Here is a 19,239-nt window from a genome sequence, read left to right as displayed (position 1 = left end):
ACTCCCTGCTGCGCAGGGAGCCCGATGATGATGATGATGATGATGATGATGATGATGATGATGATGATGATGTGGTACTTGATTCCAGGACCCTGGGAACATGCCCTGAGATGAGGGCAGATGCTTACCTGACTGAGCCACCCAGGCTCCCCTAAACCTGAACTCTTTTTTTTTTTTTTAAAGATTTTATTTATTTATTTGACAGAGGGAGAGACAGCCAGCGAGAGAGGGAACACAAGCAGGGGGAGTGGGAGAGGAAGAAGCAGGCTCATAGCGGAGGAGCCTGACGTGGGGCTCGATCCCATAACGCTGGGATCACGCCCTGAGCTGAAGGCAGACGCTTAACCGCTGTGCCACCCAGGCGCCCCTAAACCTGAACTCTTAACCATTATTTTACACTGCCTCAAAAATCAACATTATAAAAAGGATACTGACTTTGCAGGTTTCACTATGTGAAATCATGTTATGTGAAAGTGATTTAAAACTTTAAAAGTCTAAACAAATGCAATATACATAGTGAATCATGTGGGAATGCATATAGGGAAAAGGGCATGAATAATAAAGATGTGGTAATCGTCTACTGGCTGAATGTTAAGAACAAGGAAAGGGAAGGAACAACTGAAATGGGTCTTAGAGCTCAACCACCAGTTACTGGATAAAGGGGATGATACTAATAGTAATAACAATTTTAAAAAGGCATCATAATTTGTAGGAAGGATGGTTTCAGTTTTGGATTCAGTGACTTTGAGGAGCCGCAAGATACCACATAGAGATCTCAGAAAGGTGGCTTCAAAACGTATGTTTGTAGTTTAGAGCAAAAGGTTGGATCCTAAGATGTTGACTTGGGAATTATGTACGTAAAGAAATGTCCAAAACCTAAAAGTAGACGAGCTTTCTGAGAAATAAAGAATAGGGCCGACATTATAGAGGCCCATGATGACAAGGGAGCAAACATGAATGTGGCAGGAGAGACAAGATGAAAAGGAATGTGTGGCAGGAGACAGGGGAGGCACCGCTGGTACAGCAGAGAGGGCAGGGAAGGAAAACACAGGGAAAGTCAACTGAATCAGGTGAAGAGGGAGTTCAGGGAGTGGGTGCAGAGACCTGCAAGCCAATGATGACTGTGGAAACCAGAGTTTCCCCGTTGGACACTTGCGAGGGTCTGAGTGTTGAATATGAGAAAGCAGAGTTAGCACACATAACCACATGATGAAGTTTGGCAAAGTAGAGGAAAAACAGGTAAGATACTAGCTTTATGTGTTAGTAACCTATTTCTCAACTTGTAAAATGTGCAATGTTTTAAAATTTTCTGATATTTTCTCAGATTCACTTATTTTATTGTAGCTATGAAAATAAGTAAAACAAATGTGTATCAAAATCATGGTAAAAAGAACTATGTCCAGTCCAATGCTTACTGTTGCTATTGCATGTTTAGCCACACTGTAAATGGAAACATTTACTGTTTTATTTAACTACAACTTAAAAACAAAAACAACTTAGGTGTCGCTAATGTATAGCACCAATTTGCAGAGCGAATGCTGCTTGGTATAAAAATCTCGTGCTAAGGGTCAGAAAAGAGCAAATCTGCTGCTAATTACTAAAATGCAAAAATCTGTTTTTTTTCTACCAGTAAGTCATAATAATTATATTTGCCTTTTATAGTTAATCTTTCTGAGACAAAACAAGGTATTACTTATGAAAATATTCCTGATTCATAAGAAAACACGTATTTGGTGTACCCAAATTTACATAGATAGAAAATGATATTAGGAAACAAAACTGTTTCTACAAATGGATTTCAGTGGTAAATGCTAATGTGTATAATGATTATAGTATTTTCTTTTCTAAGAAAGTAGATCATTTTTACAATATGCATAAAATAATATAGAGATATTAGTACTGTTTCCAATGTAAACATGTGACCTTAAAGTCAAATGATTAAATATGAATGGATATCCTTGTCTTTTACTAAAAAAATGATGGGCGTCTCCAGGAAGGAAACTTCGAATTTAAGAATTTCCTCTTTATCTTAAACTGTCTTGGCCTTTGATGTTATATTTGCTCAGCCAACTCTTGCCCTCATTCAGTCAGGGGCAGCATATACTGGCAAGGAAAGGAGAAAAAAGCCAAGAAGAATAAAAGAATTAAGTTGGAAGTAAGCTGGCAGCCACAGAAGAAACCCCCCTCCCCCCAACTTTCAAAAACATTTAAAACTTAAACCTGTTCATTTTTAGCTACTTGAAAAATATTTTCCAAGGGAATAAGAACTCATCAATACCTATTGGGAAAAATATGAGGCCAAAGTCTTTGTTTTACTTTATACAATAGAACATTTAGTTACACAGGAATGTCTGAGCCAGGACTAAAATCTCATCTGTCTATCCCAGAACTAGAATCTACACATCAACCCAGAAAACAGAAATGAGTATCTTGGAGATACTGTTTTAAGAAACAGAACTTAACCGGCAAGTACTTGAGTAGAAAAGGCCCAGAAGTGACAATGAAAAAACACAGTGCTAGTGCTTTTGAACCTTTTTATCATTGCTGCCCCTCCCCCAAGTCCCACTCCACCTACTCCACACACACTCAGGAGCCTTTTTAGACACTTTTTTCCTAATTGCTTCCACCCGATGAAATTTAAATACTACAGATCTACTGGATATGTGTTTATATGCTGTGATGCTCTGAAGGACAAAAACTATCAATATCTAAGATTATTATTAATTACTTTTTGCCCTCCCTTAACTGTCAATTTCCACCCCCTTTGGTGATATTACCCCACCAAGAATGCATGAAGAAGGCATGTTAATGAAACCAGGAAGCTTCCATTGCTGGAAGTTGGTACACATATTCTCTATGTATAGAAGGCCATGCCGTCTGCAGCAGGTAGTCAAGGAATTGTTTGATTGCACATCTTCAAAGAATATATAAAGGGATCCTACCTCATCCATTTGATTCCCATCAAGCTCTTTAAGAGCTGTCGGAAAGGTCTGCTCCAAAAATATTGAGATTGACTAACAAATATAGTAGTAGCTTCCAACTTTGTAAGCAAAAGAATATGTTCGACTATTTTTATTTATTCTGCTAATATTTACTTGGTCTTCTTTATCGGAGAACCCAAATACACACAAAATTCAAGTCTTCTACTTAAAAGACAGAGAGATTACTATTAGTCCTTATAGCTTTCAGAAGACTCTTGCTTTAATAAATAAAATAACTTTCAAAAAGTCAATAAATGGATTTTTAAAACTGTACCAGGGATATAAATGTTTATTTGCTAAACATATAATAATTAAGTTCTCATGTCATACTACTAGTCTACTTTAAAGTCTAAAGCTAGGGATAAAATAAACTGATCTTTAAAAAGTATTTTTAAGTGCACAGCACTTTCACATTATAATAAAGAAAAAGGAAAGGAAAGAAAATATAAGATGTGGGGTGAATTTTTAACCACACAATAATATTTTTTCATTAAACTGTAGATAATTTATGGGAATGATAATCCAAGATATCTGCATGTTTTGTTGTGGAAAGGTGTTACTAAGGCTGACTGGTGTGGTGGGAAGGCAAGACCACAAAAACAAATCAGTATAACAATCTAACAGTAAATTTACTTACCCACATTATCAGTTTGTTACTAGGTATAACATGAAACTTTACCTCATGACCCATATATAATCAAGCATGACGTATATACGATTCAAGTATCGAAAAGGAGTGGAACATCTAGATTTTCAAACTTTTATTTTTCTCATCTCATCTCTTCATCACAAAATGGTCATCTCAGCACAGGTCAAAATGGGACCTTTCAAAGACAGTGGGTTTGTGTGCGCTGGTGAGACTCAAACACCTATCATTTGTGTTTATTAAAAGTAATTCAAGAGTGTATTAGACAACAGCGTGCAAACAAAGTTGCAAAGCTGTTTCTGGGTTATTCCTCCCAATCTATAAATTCCTCTATACAAACTGAGTGTTGACTTACATTTTAAGAATATACATACAAGCTTTTTAGTTAACTGTCAATAGATTTCTTAAATGTATTTATAAAGGGAAGGTAACTATTGCAGGCATTTTTACAACATGGTTATAAACTGTATTTATGCTTTAAAGTTGTATTATTATTCTTTTTTATTTGTAATTTATGCTTCTATAGAAACAATCCCCTTTAAACAACTTGAATATATGAAAATGTTTTAATGAAAGATAAATCAGGTGATCATTCTTGACTGTATCACAGAATTCTTTAAAATAGCATTTTCGCTTACACCTGAAATTATTCATTTTACAAACTCAAAATTAAAGAAAAATTTTCCAAATGATCGTTACTGTATAATGTGAGTTATACCTGTACTACCTTATATTTTTAAAACTACTTAAATCAAGTACCTGGATCATTTTTGGGTTCTGAAATAAAATGCACAGGTTGATTCAAACTTGCTCAAAGAAACACATCTCTTAAATGAACCACATAGGACCAAAAACCCCCAAAACAAAAAAACAAACCCAAACAAACCAATATTCAGCATTCAAGTGTTTGGTTACATACGCTATAAATATGAAGTAAAAATAACTTACTTAAATAAGATAATGTTATTTTTATCTCGTATTATATAACTTAGGCAGAGTTTACCATTAAATATTTCTTTCATTTCAGTCAATAACCAGAAGGATCCTAGTATCTGTGTGGCCCTGAAAAATGGTAACTTTATTTTCCTCATAATCTTCAGAAAAATCTTACTTAAAAAAAAAATGAAGTGAATGACTTTGAACCCATGCTCAGGGGATATATCCAATTTATAGAGTGATGTGAACAGTGTGCGAAGAATTTAGACCTACAATTTTAAACCAATTTTAAAGAATTCTGGTAGCAGAAAATCTTGCAGTGCTATATTTAGTCTGAGGTGACTGCCCCCTCAAATCTATTTTTCACATTTTTAGTTGAGTAACATATCTAAACTGTGGATCTGACTCTGTCAATCTCCTATAAAACCCCTCAATAGCTCTCTATGACCTGGCCTCTGCTTCCGGCTATAGCCTCCTCTCTCATCAATCATGTTCTAAATTGATGGGTCCCTCATTCTGTTTCACCTTCTTAGCTTTGCGTGGGTACCACTCCAGTGAGGGATCAGGACAGAGAGGAAAGGGATACTTTACACTCAACCCGCTGCAGTAAGCCTCCCCTGACAGCCCAAACTTACTCCTTATCTATCAGTTCAGTGTTCTTCTAGAATGTGCTCTGTGTGGACTGTGAAGGTGTCACATGTCACCTAACACACCTATCTCTGTCTGCTTTGTCTGTCTTCTTCTTGGACATGGACTCCTGGAGTGAATGGCTAGGTCTTCGCTTGCATACTCAGGTTCTCGGCAGTGCCTGACCCAGTGGTAGAAAGAAGTAAGCAAAGAGGACTAACAAGTGATTTGTAAGACTGGCTCAAACTTTGGAAATAAGTCACTTGATTTGTGTCACAGATCACCACAGAGTATGACATTTATTTTACTGTTTTTCTCTTTGATTCATCTCTTCTTGGTGGATGTCTCTAGTTAGAGATTTGCGAACACCACTGCCAATCTTAGCATTCATTTCAGATAAAATGATATTATTGGCTTGTATGGGATGATGTGTTTTGGAGGCAGACAGAGCTAGGTTCAAGTTCTGGCTTCTGTACTGAAGTTTATCCTTTCATTTTCCTCATGTGTAAAATGAAGGTAATCATTGCTACTTCTCAGGGTTGGAACTCAATTTAAATGAGCTATCATAAGTAAAACATTTAGCATACTGCCTGGCTCAGGGAGAATATTCAAGCTGTAGGTATTTTAAGAACAGTGTGCTCAAAGACCCTCAAAGACGCTAATTTGACAAGAGCATGTCAAATTAAGACAAGTCACCCATATAATCTGCATTCCCCAACGCTCGAGGAAAATATATTCCCAAAGAGAAACTTATGTTTCTCTAGTGAAAATAAAAAGAAAAATGACTATGTTTTCCAAGGAACTTAGAAAATATAAATTACTCTTCTCTACTATTACCTGAGATTATTGTGTATAGTTCATCTTCTTGCTTTGTTTTGGGAGTGAGCTGGGGCAAGGTAAGACTCAGATAATGATTTAAAGTTTTAGGGGCAGAGGAATTCATCTTCTAAATTCTTGTCTCCTGTTGGCAAGAAGCTCAGGAGAAAGGTTGCCAGAGCAGACTGTGTTTAGAGCACTCACAACCGCATTTTAAAAGATGACAACCATATAGTTCTCTGGCAATGCAGAATCAATCACACTCTGCATCCTATGGTCATAAGGATCTTTACAATCTGCAAATAATACTGGAGGAATCAGCATGTACTCTTTGAGCTAAAAAAAACCCTCTCTGATCAATACTTTTTGGAAGGAAGATCTGTGGGTTTCTTGATAATCTCTAGAAACCTATGGGAAGTTCTATGAGACTGTGAGCCCAATAATGAAACTTACTATGTAGTCAAACTGGAAAGGAGAGAATTAGTGAAGGTAGGAAATAATTCAAGAGCCTAATACCACAGAGGAAATATGACGAAGCATGATATAAATACATACCATATGATGGGGTGGGGTGAGTGGGATACTATTCATTCCATGGCATGTCATTTAGGAAGATTCTACCAATAAGGTGAGGTCGTTGCTCAAATGGGTCTTTGGGATTAGATTGGGAAGAAGCTTAGTTGAAGATGTAAGACTGAATTAGGAATTCAGGGTTACATATAATGTCCATTATGTATTAATTTATCTTCACTCACATCTCCTTGCATACATCTGTTTTTCCCTCCTTACAAAGACAAGCAATTTGATAGAGGATCCTGGACCTAGCTGCCTTTCTGGATTTAGGAGAAGCTTCTGTGAGACACTGAAGCTCATGCAGTGACGCTTTGGCGTTCTTGCAAAATGCAAGGCAATAAGTAATAAAGAAGGTTTGATAAAATTTCTGTATTTCTAAACGTTTCCAAGAAGCGTTAAAGTAAATAGTACTATAGACTCAATCATCTACAACTCAGCAATGGAGCTGGTGAGGTTACTATGGGTCTCCTAATCCAGGCCTGTGTAAATAGTGAGTCCATTCAGTATATGTTTATGCATACGTGTGTGCGTGTGCACATACATCTGCACATATTCAGTGTGCGCGCGCGTGTGTGTGTGTGTGTGTGTGTGTGTTGGCCTACGAGCAAAGAATTCAGATGTTAATTTTAGAAAACACTGTGGTTTCTTCACTGGGGCTTATTCTAAGATCCAGTCCTCCTTTATCATTTTGTTAGATTAGGAAATAGGCGCTGCAGCCTCCAAGTTGAAATTCCTATTTGTGATGACCTCACCTTGAAGAAACAGAGCTGACAAGAACAACAAGTGCCTTCCTGTACACAGAACTTTTCTTTCTTTCTGATAGTATGGTGATATACCTTCACCAGGAGAAAGATCAATGCCCCCAGTGGTAGGTCGTGGTTTAAAATCCCTAACACATGAGGGGGTCACATGGCATAGGTTAGCACGTTCTGCACAGAAAACAGTTTTATTTTACCACTAAGTCTTTATAATGAAAATAAACAAGTGAACTCACAGCAATAATTACTATCTCCACTTTTCTGGCAGGCTTTTGTATAAATAAACCAAAGAGAAAAGTTCCTGCTTCTGGTGTAAGAGGCTTAGAGGCCGCGGAACAGATAGCAGCGGACCTTGCTTAGATGAGGAGCTGTGGTGGGTCCCACCCCACTGCTCTTTCTTTGCAACTTCAGTGCGAGGTCAGCCCCGCTGAAGAGCAGTTCAGGAGGAGCCATTAACACCACACACACTGGCAGCCACAGACAACCACACACAGCCCCAAAGAAGAAATGCAGGGGCCGTCTAAGTGTCCTACCCTGAGACCAAGGCTGAAAGAGGGAACGACAGAGTGAGGTTCAGTGGCTTCTTTTTTCCTCTCAACATTCAGATTTTTAGTAGACCCTTTTCCTATTGTAAAGGTGTGATGTATTCAATTTGGTCAATGTGAGCAGGCTAGAGAAAAACGTGGGTTAGGTTACATCAGAAACATTCCCCACTAGGCTAACGTGGTTTCTTGAAAGAGACTCGGCTTCCAGGTTCTGATCCTCAGCAAAGATTGGAAGGTTCCTTTGTGAAGAGTAACCCGTCAGAAAGAACATGTCCAGTACCGAGGGCATTTCAATCACATGGGGAGAGGGAGAGGAGAGTCCGTCTGCTAACTCCCAGTGACTTGGATCTGTCTGTTTCACAGTATAGATCTATCTCTGGACCGACTTTTTTTTTTTTGCATTTCTCTCCATCAGTGGAGTGGATCCCTATGTTGTATTTCCACATATTAAAATCGCTTGGCGAGATTTTTAAAAACTACTGCTGCTAGAACCTTACGCTCAGGGACTCTGACCCAAATGGCTGGTGTGGGGCTCAGGCTTCAGTATTTAAAGCTCCCCAGCTAACGGTAGCAGCACTTCCTTAACTCTTAGCACAACGTCAAACTCATGGTAAGTTCTCCTCTAATGCCGGCTAAGACTGGTTATCAGTGGGCTGTGAATCAAACCGGAGCCATTACCTTTAAGTCTATGCCATTTAAAATTGATGCTATTTGTGTCGCTGAGCATTTTAACGGGGCTTCATGCCATTCACAACTGCTCATATTGAGAATTTTGCAGTTTTTCACAGCTCAGTTTTATAGACATCTACTAGTCCTGTTATGTTCAGTAAACTTGCCTCAACAAGTAAGAGAAAATGCCAAAAATTAGCACTCCTACTGTTCAGGAGAGTGTATTTTGTCTTCCTCTAACTGCTTCAATTCCAGCACTTAGCAGGAAGGCATTTAAATTTTTATTGTATTCCTATCTACCAGAAAAAAGAAGGATTTACTAGTTTGACAGTAAACAATCATGGATGGAAGATTTGAAGCAAGATCACACATTTTACACTGAAGCATAATGCAGCTATCACCAAATGCAGACTGACACTTAGGACAAAAACCCATCCAACTTTCCCTGTGACTTTGGGGAGAATGTAACATATTCATTAAAGAATGTCCCACAGAATTTCAAATGTCAAAGTACAATATAATCATATTGAGAAAATCCTTCAAATTTAGTAATAGAAATTTCATTACACTGCTGAGAGAGAAAATTGCCAGTTTGTAATTATGTCTCTTTCTCCACAGGTATCACTCATTACAGAAACTAGAATAACATCATGGTAATGAGATTCCTAAACAAGAAAGTAGTAAAAACACATGTGCACATATCAGATGACCCACATAACGGACAAAATACAGTTTGCGCTCTATTGTCATGATTTTAGTTTGTTCATCAATAGAGCAAACAGTATAAGACAAGCAGAAAAGGCTGCTGATTTAAATTTTATGTATTGATAAAAATATGTTTGAGAAAGCTTCTTGATGCCAACCAGGAAAACTTCAGGAGCAGTCCCAAACCTGCTTGCTCTGTTTGCTTCCAGGAAGCACAAGTCCAGCCTTCTGGTCATTAATTGACAGTTTGCACCCATGATACAGCATCATCTGTCCCAACTGTTCTTCTCTTCCCCTTACATCCTCCTCTTGCGGCTTCTATAATTTCTGTTCTATAACCAGAGGACTTTCCTGTACCCTTTACGTCACCTTGGAATTCTCTTTACTTCCTAGCCTTAAGAATCACCTGAGAACCTTTCAAAAATTCCAAAGCCCAGGCTATGGCCAACACTAATTCAATCACAATTTCTAATTTTTGTTTTTTTTGGAAACTCCACAGGTTATTCCAATGTGCAATTTTAGGAACCAGTGGCTTACTGGTTCTTTACGAGTTTTTAATACTTTTCAAAACTCGTCCCTTTTTTTGACAGATGCCTGACAAAATTCCTACTCTTGATTAACCATGCCTTCTAGAAAAAATGTCACACAATCACAAGGCTGATTCAATTTACAGTCTTGATTACAATTCTGAAAAGATCATTTGATATTACTTGGCTATTCTACTATGGTTCCCTAGTATTTTCATACCTGGAGTGGTCTATTTCATGCTCCTACTTTCTCAAACATCCCTATTCCTTCTGCTCCCAGATGATGACCTCACTTGAGAGCACAAAGCTATCGAACCTGAGCTTCTTCGCCTTCACACAACTCCACTTACAACCAACCTATACCTGTATCCAGAAATTGACATGGAAACCATGAGTTTAATTTGAATGAATGAATGGCCAAATGAATCAATGAGTCCCACTGATTCCAGGTTATTTCTGACATTTCAGTTTATGTATTAACATCTGATGTCATGGGGAATATGTGTTTTATGATTACGACATGACTTTTCCGTTTTCTAGACTATAGTGCTATATATTATATCAGTGAAACGTTACCAGTTTTGTTGATTTAACTCTGCTAGTTCAGTATTTTTTAAATGAGAAATTTGAATCATTTATGTTTTGAGATATACCCGGAGAGTTAGATGCAGCATTAATATTTCAAACTGAATGAAGGTGTACTCATTTAGAAAGTGTTCTTCTGTACCACTATCCCCAAGAGGAAGAAGAAAATGACAACCGAGAAAGCAAGGCTTCTGTTGCAAGAATAATTCTTACTTTAGTTCAAAGGCTTTCTGAACAAGTGGAATATGAACACGACAGTACTGAAAGTGATGCATCCACTCTGCATTTGAATCTCTATATATGATAAAACTAAAGTAGATGAAGTCAAATCAGAGGGGAAAACAAAACAACTTACTCTGAAACAAAACTGGCAGCAAGCTCTCAATAAAAAGATATCCCCCCCACCAAAAAAAAAAAAGTTACTGAAAAAGATTTTCTTAACATTATTAGATAAGACACCTGATCACTGGGAAATGAAGACAATTATTTGGAGTTAGTTGTTCGGTATAACTTTCTCCGTACCACTGCTTAGTCTAGGACGGGGTTACAAAGAGCTTTCTGAAAAGCCACAACATTTTCCAAAAAAACCAACTTGAAACTCAGGGAGGGCAACATTTTAATGCAGCTTATTTTTGAAACTTACATTTAGGGAACTATTAAATGATACTTCATTTTCAAAATTATGATTAAGTTTTCTTCATTTTGTTGGATACCTGATTCTTAAAATTCCATTCTGCTTTGTCTGCCAGTATTTTAAATCTGCAAGATATGTGCTTAATGCTTAGATTTTAATTTATGCTCTACCTGATACTGTAAAATGTTTATGTACATTTTTATTTAAAATTAGTGAAATTTGTAGTTTCTTCTCTCTTCCTAGAATTCTAAACAGTCTTTAATAAAAAACACTATCAATCCCATTATTTTGGCATTATATGAAATTAATACTGTAATAGTCTTCCCTTATCTGCGGGGGATATTCTCCAAGAACCTCAGTGGATGCCTGAAATTGCAGATAGTCCCAAGCCCTATATATACTATGTTTTTTCCTATACATACATACAGACCTATGATAAAGTTTAATTCATAAATTAGGTACAGTAAGAGATTAACAACAATAATAAATAAAAGAGTAATTACAACAATATACCTAATAAAAGTTAATGTAAAAGTCTTCTCTCCCTCTCTTTATCTCTCTCTTTCTCGACAAATCTTACTGTATTGTGCTCACCCTTTTTCTTCCTGTGATGGTGTGAGATGGTAAAATGCCTCCATGATGAGATGAGGTGAGGTGAACCACTTAGGCAATGTGACATAGCCTTAGGCTACAACTGATTCTCTGACCATAGGTCAGAAAGAGGATCATCTGCATCCGATTAAGTTAACGGGGTGGTTAAACGGAAACTGCAGAAAGCAGAACCTAAAGAGGGGACCACTGTATTGGTATTGACTTCTTCCCTAGTACTATGATCTCTGGGCATAGTAGCCCACGGGCTTGCCTGACCACACCCCTTTCTAGTAACTCCTGATGAGTCACATGATGAGGTCATGTGACTACACCCTCTGCTTCAGATGACTGAAACGATATACAATACAGGAAACAATAGTCCTTCCAACATAACCAAATAGCTACCGGAAACCTGGGCAAAACATATCCCTATCCTTATTTTCTTCTCCTTTGAATGGCTTTAGGAGTTTATCTACATGCAATTAACATATATTTAGTGAGGTTATCCTATGTGTACGGCAGATATTTTTTATTTTATATTTATTTTTAGCCATCTATTAAAGATGCTTGAATAACCAGTGGTTACAAAGGGTAGCAAGACATATCCAAATAGATTATCACTGATCTTATGTCTTATTTTTCTAATCCGTATTCTTTTAGTTATAAATACAGAAAAAAGTAAACCACAAAGCCATTCAGTCATCAACAATGGGTCCTTCTTGCTGAAGAATTCATGGTATTTTAAAGTGATGACAAACACATTTTTTTTAAGATTTTTTTTTTTTTTTAAGATTTTACATAAGCAGGGGTGAAGCAGGCAGAGGGAGAGAGGGAGAAGCAGGCTCCCCAAAGAGCAGGGAGCCTGACTTGGGGCTTGATACCAGGACCCTGAGATCATGACCTGAGCTGAAAGCAGACGCTTAACCAACCGAGCCACCCAGGTGCCCCAACAACCACGTTTTTTTCATTCAACTTTCTAATCAATGAATGATCACTAAATTCATTTCCTTAGACCAAGTTTTTTCATTTATTTGAAGTTTAATATTTCCAAATGACTTCAATCTCACTCCAGTACATCAGTCCTATTTCTACTCGACTTTCATTGCAGGGCTTCCTTGTGCCTTTCTATCTACGTTTGTCTAACTGAAGTTGCTCATAAGTTCCACCAACAATCTCCTAACCCAGTTTCCTATATATTTATATGACATTTTCTGCTTATCTTTATCACTGTATCTAGTGAATGCACTAGTATAAAGATACTTGTCTGCTTACTTGTCTGTGACCCCTTTTGGGTTTTGAGACCTTGAGGGCAAGAACTACTTTCCACCTCAGAACATCTATCACTTAGCAATACTTGGTATGCAGTGGGTACATATAAATGTCTGAAGCATGAAGGAATTTTATAAATTGTGTTAAAACACATTCTAGAATGTGTTACACATATGTTAAATTTATAGTTTAAATTGATACATATCTCAAATTTACTAACTTTTAAAATTGAACTTATTTTAAGTCAATCTGCCTTCTCTCTCTCTCTCTCTCTGTGTGTGTGTGTGTGTGTGTGTGTGTGTGTATAGAAATTCTCTGTAAAGGTATGCCAAAAAAAGATATTAAGTTTTATCTAATGCCCACATAGACTAATACATGAATACCATATAGTAGATGTATAATAAATGTTAACTGATCAATATATATCCTACAAATCATCCTAGACATAAAAACTAGCGGAGGTAACCCTCAGACCTCTTCATGCATGAAAGCTAAGTAGGGTGTTTTGGCAGCAACATTCAGTAAATGTCACTATGAATTAAAATCAAAAGAAGTAATATTTACTCTTAGACTCACTACAGAAATGGTTTAATTTACCATATATATCAACTTGGAAATGTCATTTGGTTTCTAACAAAGAATTATTACATTTACTCATGTTTTAAAGAGGAAATGAATGAAACATTTTAAGAAACTTCTGAGGGCTTCAGAGGGGAGGGGGGTGGGGGAATGGGATAGACTGGTGATGGGTAGTAAGGAGGGCACGTATTGCATGGTGCACTGGGTGTTATACGCAACTAATGAATCATCGAACTTTACATCAAAAACCAGGGATGTACTGTATGGTGACTAACATAATATAATAAAAAATATTAAAAAAATATTCACCATATTATAAAATAAAATTCAGAAACTTAAAAACTTAAAAAAAAAAGAAACTTTTGTTTTAAACAATGTACCATGAGGCAAGATTCTAAAGAAATACTTAAATGGAACTGGAACATCAGTATTCAGGTCCTATTTATTTAATGGAATAATTAGTAATATTAAAAGTAGTTAACAGTAAATTTAATTTTAAGTTCAACTCACTTAATTTAAATAAAAGTTAATGATGAGCTATGCGCCTGGCAATATTCTGAGTCTCGTATCCATATTAAATCATTTCACCCTCAAAACAGTCCTCTGTGGCGGGTGGTATGCCATTTTATTACTGAGCAAACGAAGGCCCAGAAGGCAATGCATCCGACCCAAGTCACGCAGCTAGAAGTCTTGGCTTCCCACTCAGAGAGCTTTCTTAACCGTTTTGCTCTACTTTTCTAAAACATATTCATTAACTATACTGTGGTGGCTAATCTGCATATTGATAAAAGAATTTAAAAAAAATTTTCTCAGATTGGAAATCAGAAGAAAAAGACAACCAGCTGCGCTGTATTTTCTAGCTGTACAACATTACGCATGTCCCTCTACCTTCGCGAATTGCAGTTTTGGCAAAATGTGACTTGGGACATTGACCTAGCACACCTTAGTATTCCTCTAACTTTTTCAACCAAGGTTTCTTTTAAATTAAGACATGATATAAAAAAAAATTATGAAGATTAAGTTCGATGATGCAGAGGAAAGTGCTTTAGAAAGTACAGAATGCCATGTCAATATAAATTCACTTTTATTCATATTTATTATTTTAACTCTCGTATGATCAATGAAATATAAAAATATAAACATAATTTAGCCATCCCTGCTCTCCTCTCCTGTATTTGATTCTTTCAGATGACTACATGGTAGAAGAATAAGAAATAGAAATGTATTTATTCATAGCCAATTAAAATTATCTAGCAAATAAAAAATTCACAGCAAATACTCCTCTGCTTTAACTGGAGTGAAAGATTTTTTTTGAAACTCAAAATTAGGAGTACCTAAGACAAAAAACAAGCAAAACAAAACAAATCAGCCAAACTGATTTCATTCTGAGAAAATCAGTATTGATCCTAATGATTTCTGATGAATAGAACACATATCTAAGTGCCTAATGAACTTATGTAAACATGATTTAATAAAAAAAACCCATAAGAACATGTTTTCTTCTCTTAACTCATTCTTCCTCTACTAAAGAAAAATAAAATTCCAGAAAGCTAACAAGTTTAAAAATGCCTAAAACATGAATAAACAACCAGGTTGCTCCTCAGTCAGCCTTGAAAAACTTCTTAAATTGATCTTTTTAAATATTAATTTCTTATATGCCACTTGAAAAAAATTACTCTGCTTGTTACTACAACTGGTGATTGCAGCTAATGAACGACTGCTGAAAATAGTACAAGGTAATATTTTTATATATATTTATCTATTTATTACATACATACACATCTACCCGATATCCTTTTTTTAGAAAAATGTCAAAGCCTTGTGATGTGCTAGATACTGTGGCAGTTGCTACTAGTTCCTGGAGATATAATAGTGAGTCAGATACAGATGACCCCTATTTTCACGGAGTCTTAAATTTACCAAGGGAGTCATATATTTAATAGTTTTTCAAATGTAATTTTGTTAAGTGCCATGAAAGGTAAGTATAGGATAATATAAAAATGTATAACAGGGAAAACTAGCATAGCATGAGGCTTTAGGAAAAGCTTCCCCTGGGAAATGAGATTTGCAGACGAAGGATTTGGTCAGGTATGGGAGGGAGTGTTTGAGTGGAAAGATTCTAAGAAAGGAGAACTGCAAATGTGTAGAGCTCAGAGGTTGTTACATTCAATGAACTGAAAGAAGGCTTGCTTGGCTGGAGCGAGCGATCGACAGGGAGACCCACAGGAGACCATTCATGTGAGACTTACAGGTCAGCTGGAGGACACTAGTCATTGAAGCCATTAAGCAGGACAGTGACATGATCAGGAAATGGAAAAAAAAATATTTAAAGTCATGATAGCTCATAGGGAAATATTAAACTTCATAAAACAACATCAATAATCAGAAATTATAGAGCTATTTGGAGATTATTGATTTTAACGTCTGTAGAGAAATGCTAAGATTTAGATAATAAGACAGAAGGAATAAATGAAAGGTGTTATACTGATGTTAAGCATTAGGAGCCATTTGTTTTAAGGACAAAAGAATAAATCTTCGAAGATCTCTTAGTCCTGTATCAAAGAATAATCTCACGATTATATTTGATACCACAAATATGCTCACTTTATAGACCTTCTAGAAAGAGATGTTAGAAATAATCATGTTTTTTATTGTTACTATTTATTGTTCCTATGGGAAGAGTTTCCAAAACAGAACAGATGCTCAGCGTGCCCTAGTGGAATATATACAGTTAAGGTGATTATTAATATAAATACTTCACCAAGTTTATGAAGTTACTGAGATTGGTTAATGTCCTAGCTGCCCATGAAATAGACCGCAAGACTCAGGAAATAATTCTTAATATGAATTTGCATTAGATCTTTCTTATTTAAACGTTATCAGTATTAATTTAACTAGGGCTGTTAAATCTCTGCCATGTGTAGATAGTCTGTTTGACTGATGCTTGCCTGCAGGTTCTGTGATGTGCTACAGGCTAGAACTGTCTTCCACAAAGCACGACAGTCTCAGCAAAAGGACTTTATTAAGTACTTTGAACTACCCACACTCTCCACTCATTAGGTATAGGCTTCTAAGTTGACATTGCCTACACAACAGACTAAAGCAGTAAACTGAGTCAAGATTACTAGAATTCTTTTTTTTTTTAAGGACCTTTTTTTTTCCTTTTTAATTATTTTTTTTAAGTAGGCTCCATGCCCAGTGTGGGGCTCAAACTCACGACCCTGAGATCAAGGGTCGCATGCTCTACTCACTGGGCTAGCCAGTGAGAGTGCCCCAAGATTACTAGAATTTTTGAATGCAGTGGGTTTCAAGAATTAATGACATAGGACTGACTGCATAAACTTGGAGGTTTTATTTTGGTTCTCTGTTTGGAAAACTGCTTTAGCTTCCACACGTACAAGGAAGCCCATTCCATTTCTTTTTAAGCTATCCTAGACTGTAACAACTTCATGAACTGTTTTTGTAAATGAACTAAAACATTAAAAAAAATCTCTCTACTAAACCCCCACTTCTTACTTTACATGGTGACATATTTACATAGGTTCATAGACCCTATCTTTTTATCAGGATATAGGCCTTACTGGAATGGCTGTATTTGTGACAATGTCTATTGGGTCAGGCAGGACCCGTTGCTTTTAAGGAACTGAGGCTAATTTTACTTAGGGATATAATGCCTGCAAAGTCCACTCAGGAAACCTGGCCTGCAGCCTGGCTGGCACAGTGTGGTCTCCCACGTTGGGAGGGTCACTTCTGGACAGCTTAGGAATATTAACAAATTGTGGTGATCCTAGGAGAGGAATACAGCCAAAGGTACAGGCCATACAGGTGAAATATGGTAAACAGTTTATAGGGTTAGCCTTCCTAACCTCACGTTAGCAAATAGAGACTGACTGACTGACCGACTTATTTATTTATTCATTAACAGAGACTTTTTTAAAGTCCAATCTGAGGTTCCTCATAAATACTTCCAGGGAGAAATAAATTAATTTGAAGCTCTAAGGCTTTTACTATAGAAAAATAAGTCAGCCTCTCATATACATTGCCCAGTATTTGTATCTCTCTCTAATCTAAGAACTGGTGAAATCTCCTAAAACTCAAATGCTCAAACAATCGCTGTTGACCAAACAGAACAGAAAATATTATTAGTTGACTTCTATATTTTATCACTCAAGATCCTTCAGGCAACAATGAACTTTGAATATTCATAGTTTTCCTATTTTTAAAATAAATATACATATATATTTTTGTCTATCACAATACCCTTTGCCTTGGTTTTCACTTTTATAATATAAACATACTGGTATACAATTACCTCAAAGACCAATAATCTTAGCTTGATATGTTATGATATGACAACGATATCTTTCTTGTGTTTAATGTGCAAACACTAAAATAATAAAAAAACTCCAATGATTAAATTCAGAATAATTCTAAGTTTTAAAAATAGTTCACCCCCTTGTTGCCAAAAACATTAAATAAAATGCCAGCTATTAGGCTACTTTTGCGTCATCTGTTAGTATAACAATGATCTTATAGTAACTTAATTTGTGCAGTTTATATATGACAGTGTATAAAAGAAACAAAGTTGTAATTTTCTGTTTTAAATCTGAACAGTAATTCAAATTATTCTACATGATTTATGTCATATGTAATATTAGTTAACGTTCTGAACATAGATGGGATATGTGTTCAACTCATACTTACCCATAAAATTGAGATAGCCTTCTCCGCCGAGAGCATGAGTAATGAGTCGAATCATTTTATGAAGCTGTATTCCACGATCAATAACTGGAGTAAATGGGGTCAGAACACTCATGTTGGTATACATTTCAGCATCCATCAACCAAAATGCCAGTGTCTTATCCCCAACGAGTGCCTATGGAAATAAAAGTCACTGAGATAAATGCAACGAATAGGTACTAAAGCAGTTGTGATTTATACTAGAGTAACACGTGATGATACGGGATGGGAAACAATGTAGGAGAGGTGCTTGAATTAGTATTAATTTCATGTGTTTTCCAATAGTTGCTTTCTCTGCAGAAGGTGAATGGGTAAAATCAGGTGAGCTGGTCAGAGAGCAACACCATCTATTTTCAGGATGGATTTTTATTTTTAAAGAGCTTGTTTGAAAACTCAGGATAAGCCCCCTGAATATTTGTTGTACCTGAGCTGATGCTTCAAATTCTCTGAAATTGGAATAAATGTTTATTACAATGTTGAGAATACTAAATAAATTTTGAAAATAGTTTTCATCACCATGATTTTGTTTGTTTTGAAAGAATGGAAGACTTTCTTAAAAATCATTTATATGTATATGTATTTATATTTATGCATATGTATTTATATATATAAAATATGTACATAAATATAGTAAAATGGACCCTCTTTCCCTTCAGCAGAGGGTTGACAGCTTTTCCTTAAAATGTAAAATTTGCTTTCTCATTGAATTTGGCATCTAATCTAAAATTAGTTTGTTTTATATGAAAATATAACAGTTGATAAATGGGCAGGTAATTCCTGAGTAGCAGAAGAGAGGGTTCTTAACAATTTGAATTATTTATGGTTAAAAGATGGCTAACTAATAATGCAAAGTGTTTTTCATTGACAAAAAATAATATATTGTGAAACATATAATAGAGATAAAACCATAAGCTCCTTACCCCATTATAATAATTTTCATTTTTAGAAAAAAAATGTTTTTACTTATAAATCTATTATAATCTCTAAACTATTTTGATTAAAATGACTTTTCTTTAAAATACTGTTAGAAGAATATCTACTCATTTTGTGGGTTTTGT

General features: G+C 36.0%; 1 protein-coding gene across 2 annotated transcripts in view; it reads right to left on the bottom strand.

Annotated features, from left to right (window-relative positions):
- Positions 1-19,239, bottom strand: part of GBE1 (1,4-alpha-glucan branching enzyme 1) — a 268,038-nt gene that overhangs the window by 56,268 nt on the left and 192,531 nt on the right. For both annotated transcript variants that reach the window (XM_045785422.2, XM_045785421.2), the window contains exon 12: positions 18,146-18,317. In XM_045785422.2, coding sequence (XP_045641378.1) covers positions 18,146-18,317 — 172 coding nt within the window. The remainder of the gene's footprint in view (positions 1-18,145; positions 18,318-19,239) is intronic.

This window comes from Ursus americanus, chromosome 4 (genome assembly GCF_024610735.1).
Source record: "Ursus americanus isolate L20-20 chromosome 4, mUrsAme1.1.p, whole genome shotgun sequence".
In the NCBI taxonomy this organism is placed as follows: domain Eukaryota; kingdom Metazoa; phylum Chordata; class Mammalia; order Carnivora; family Ursidae; genus Ursus; species Ursus americanus.
Note: the sequence above shows the minus strand (reverse complement) of the source record. Positions and strands in the feature narration are given on the sequence as shown.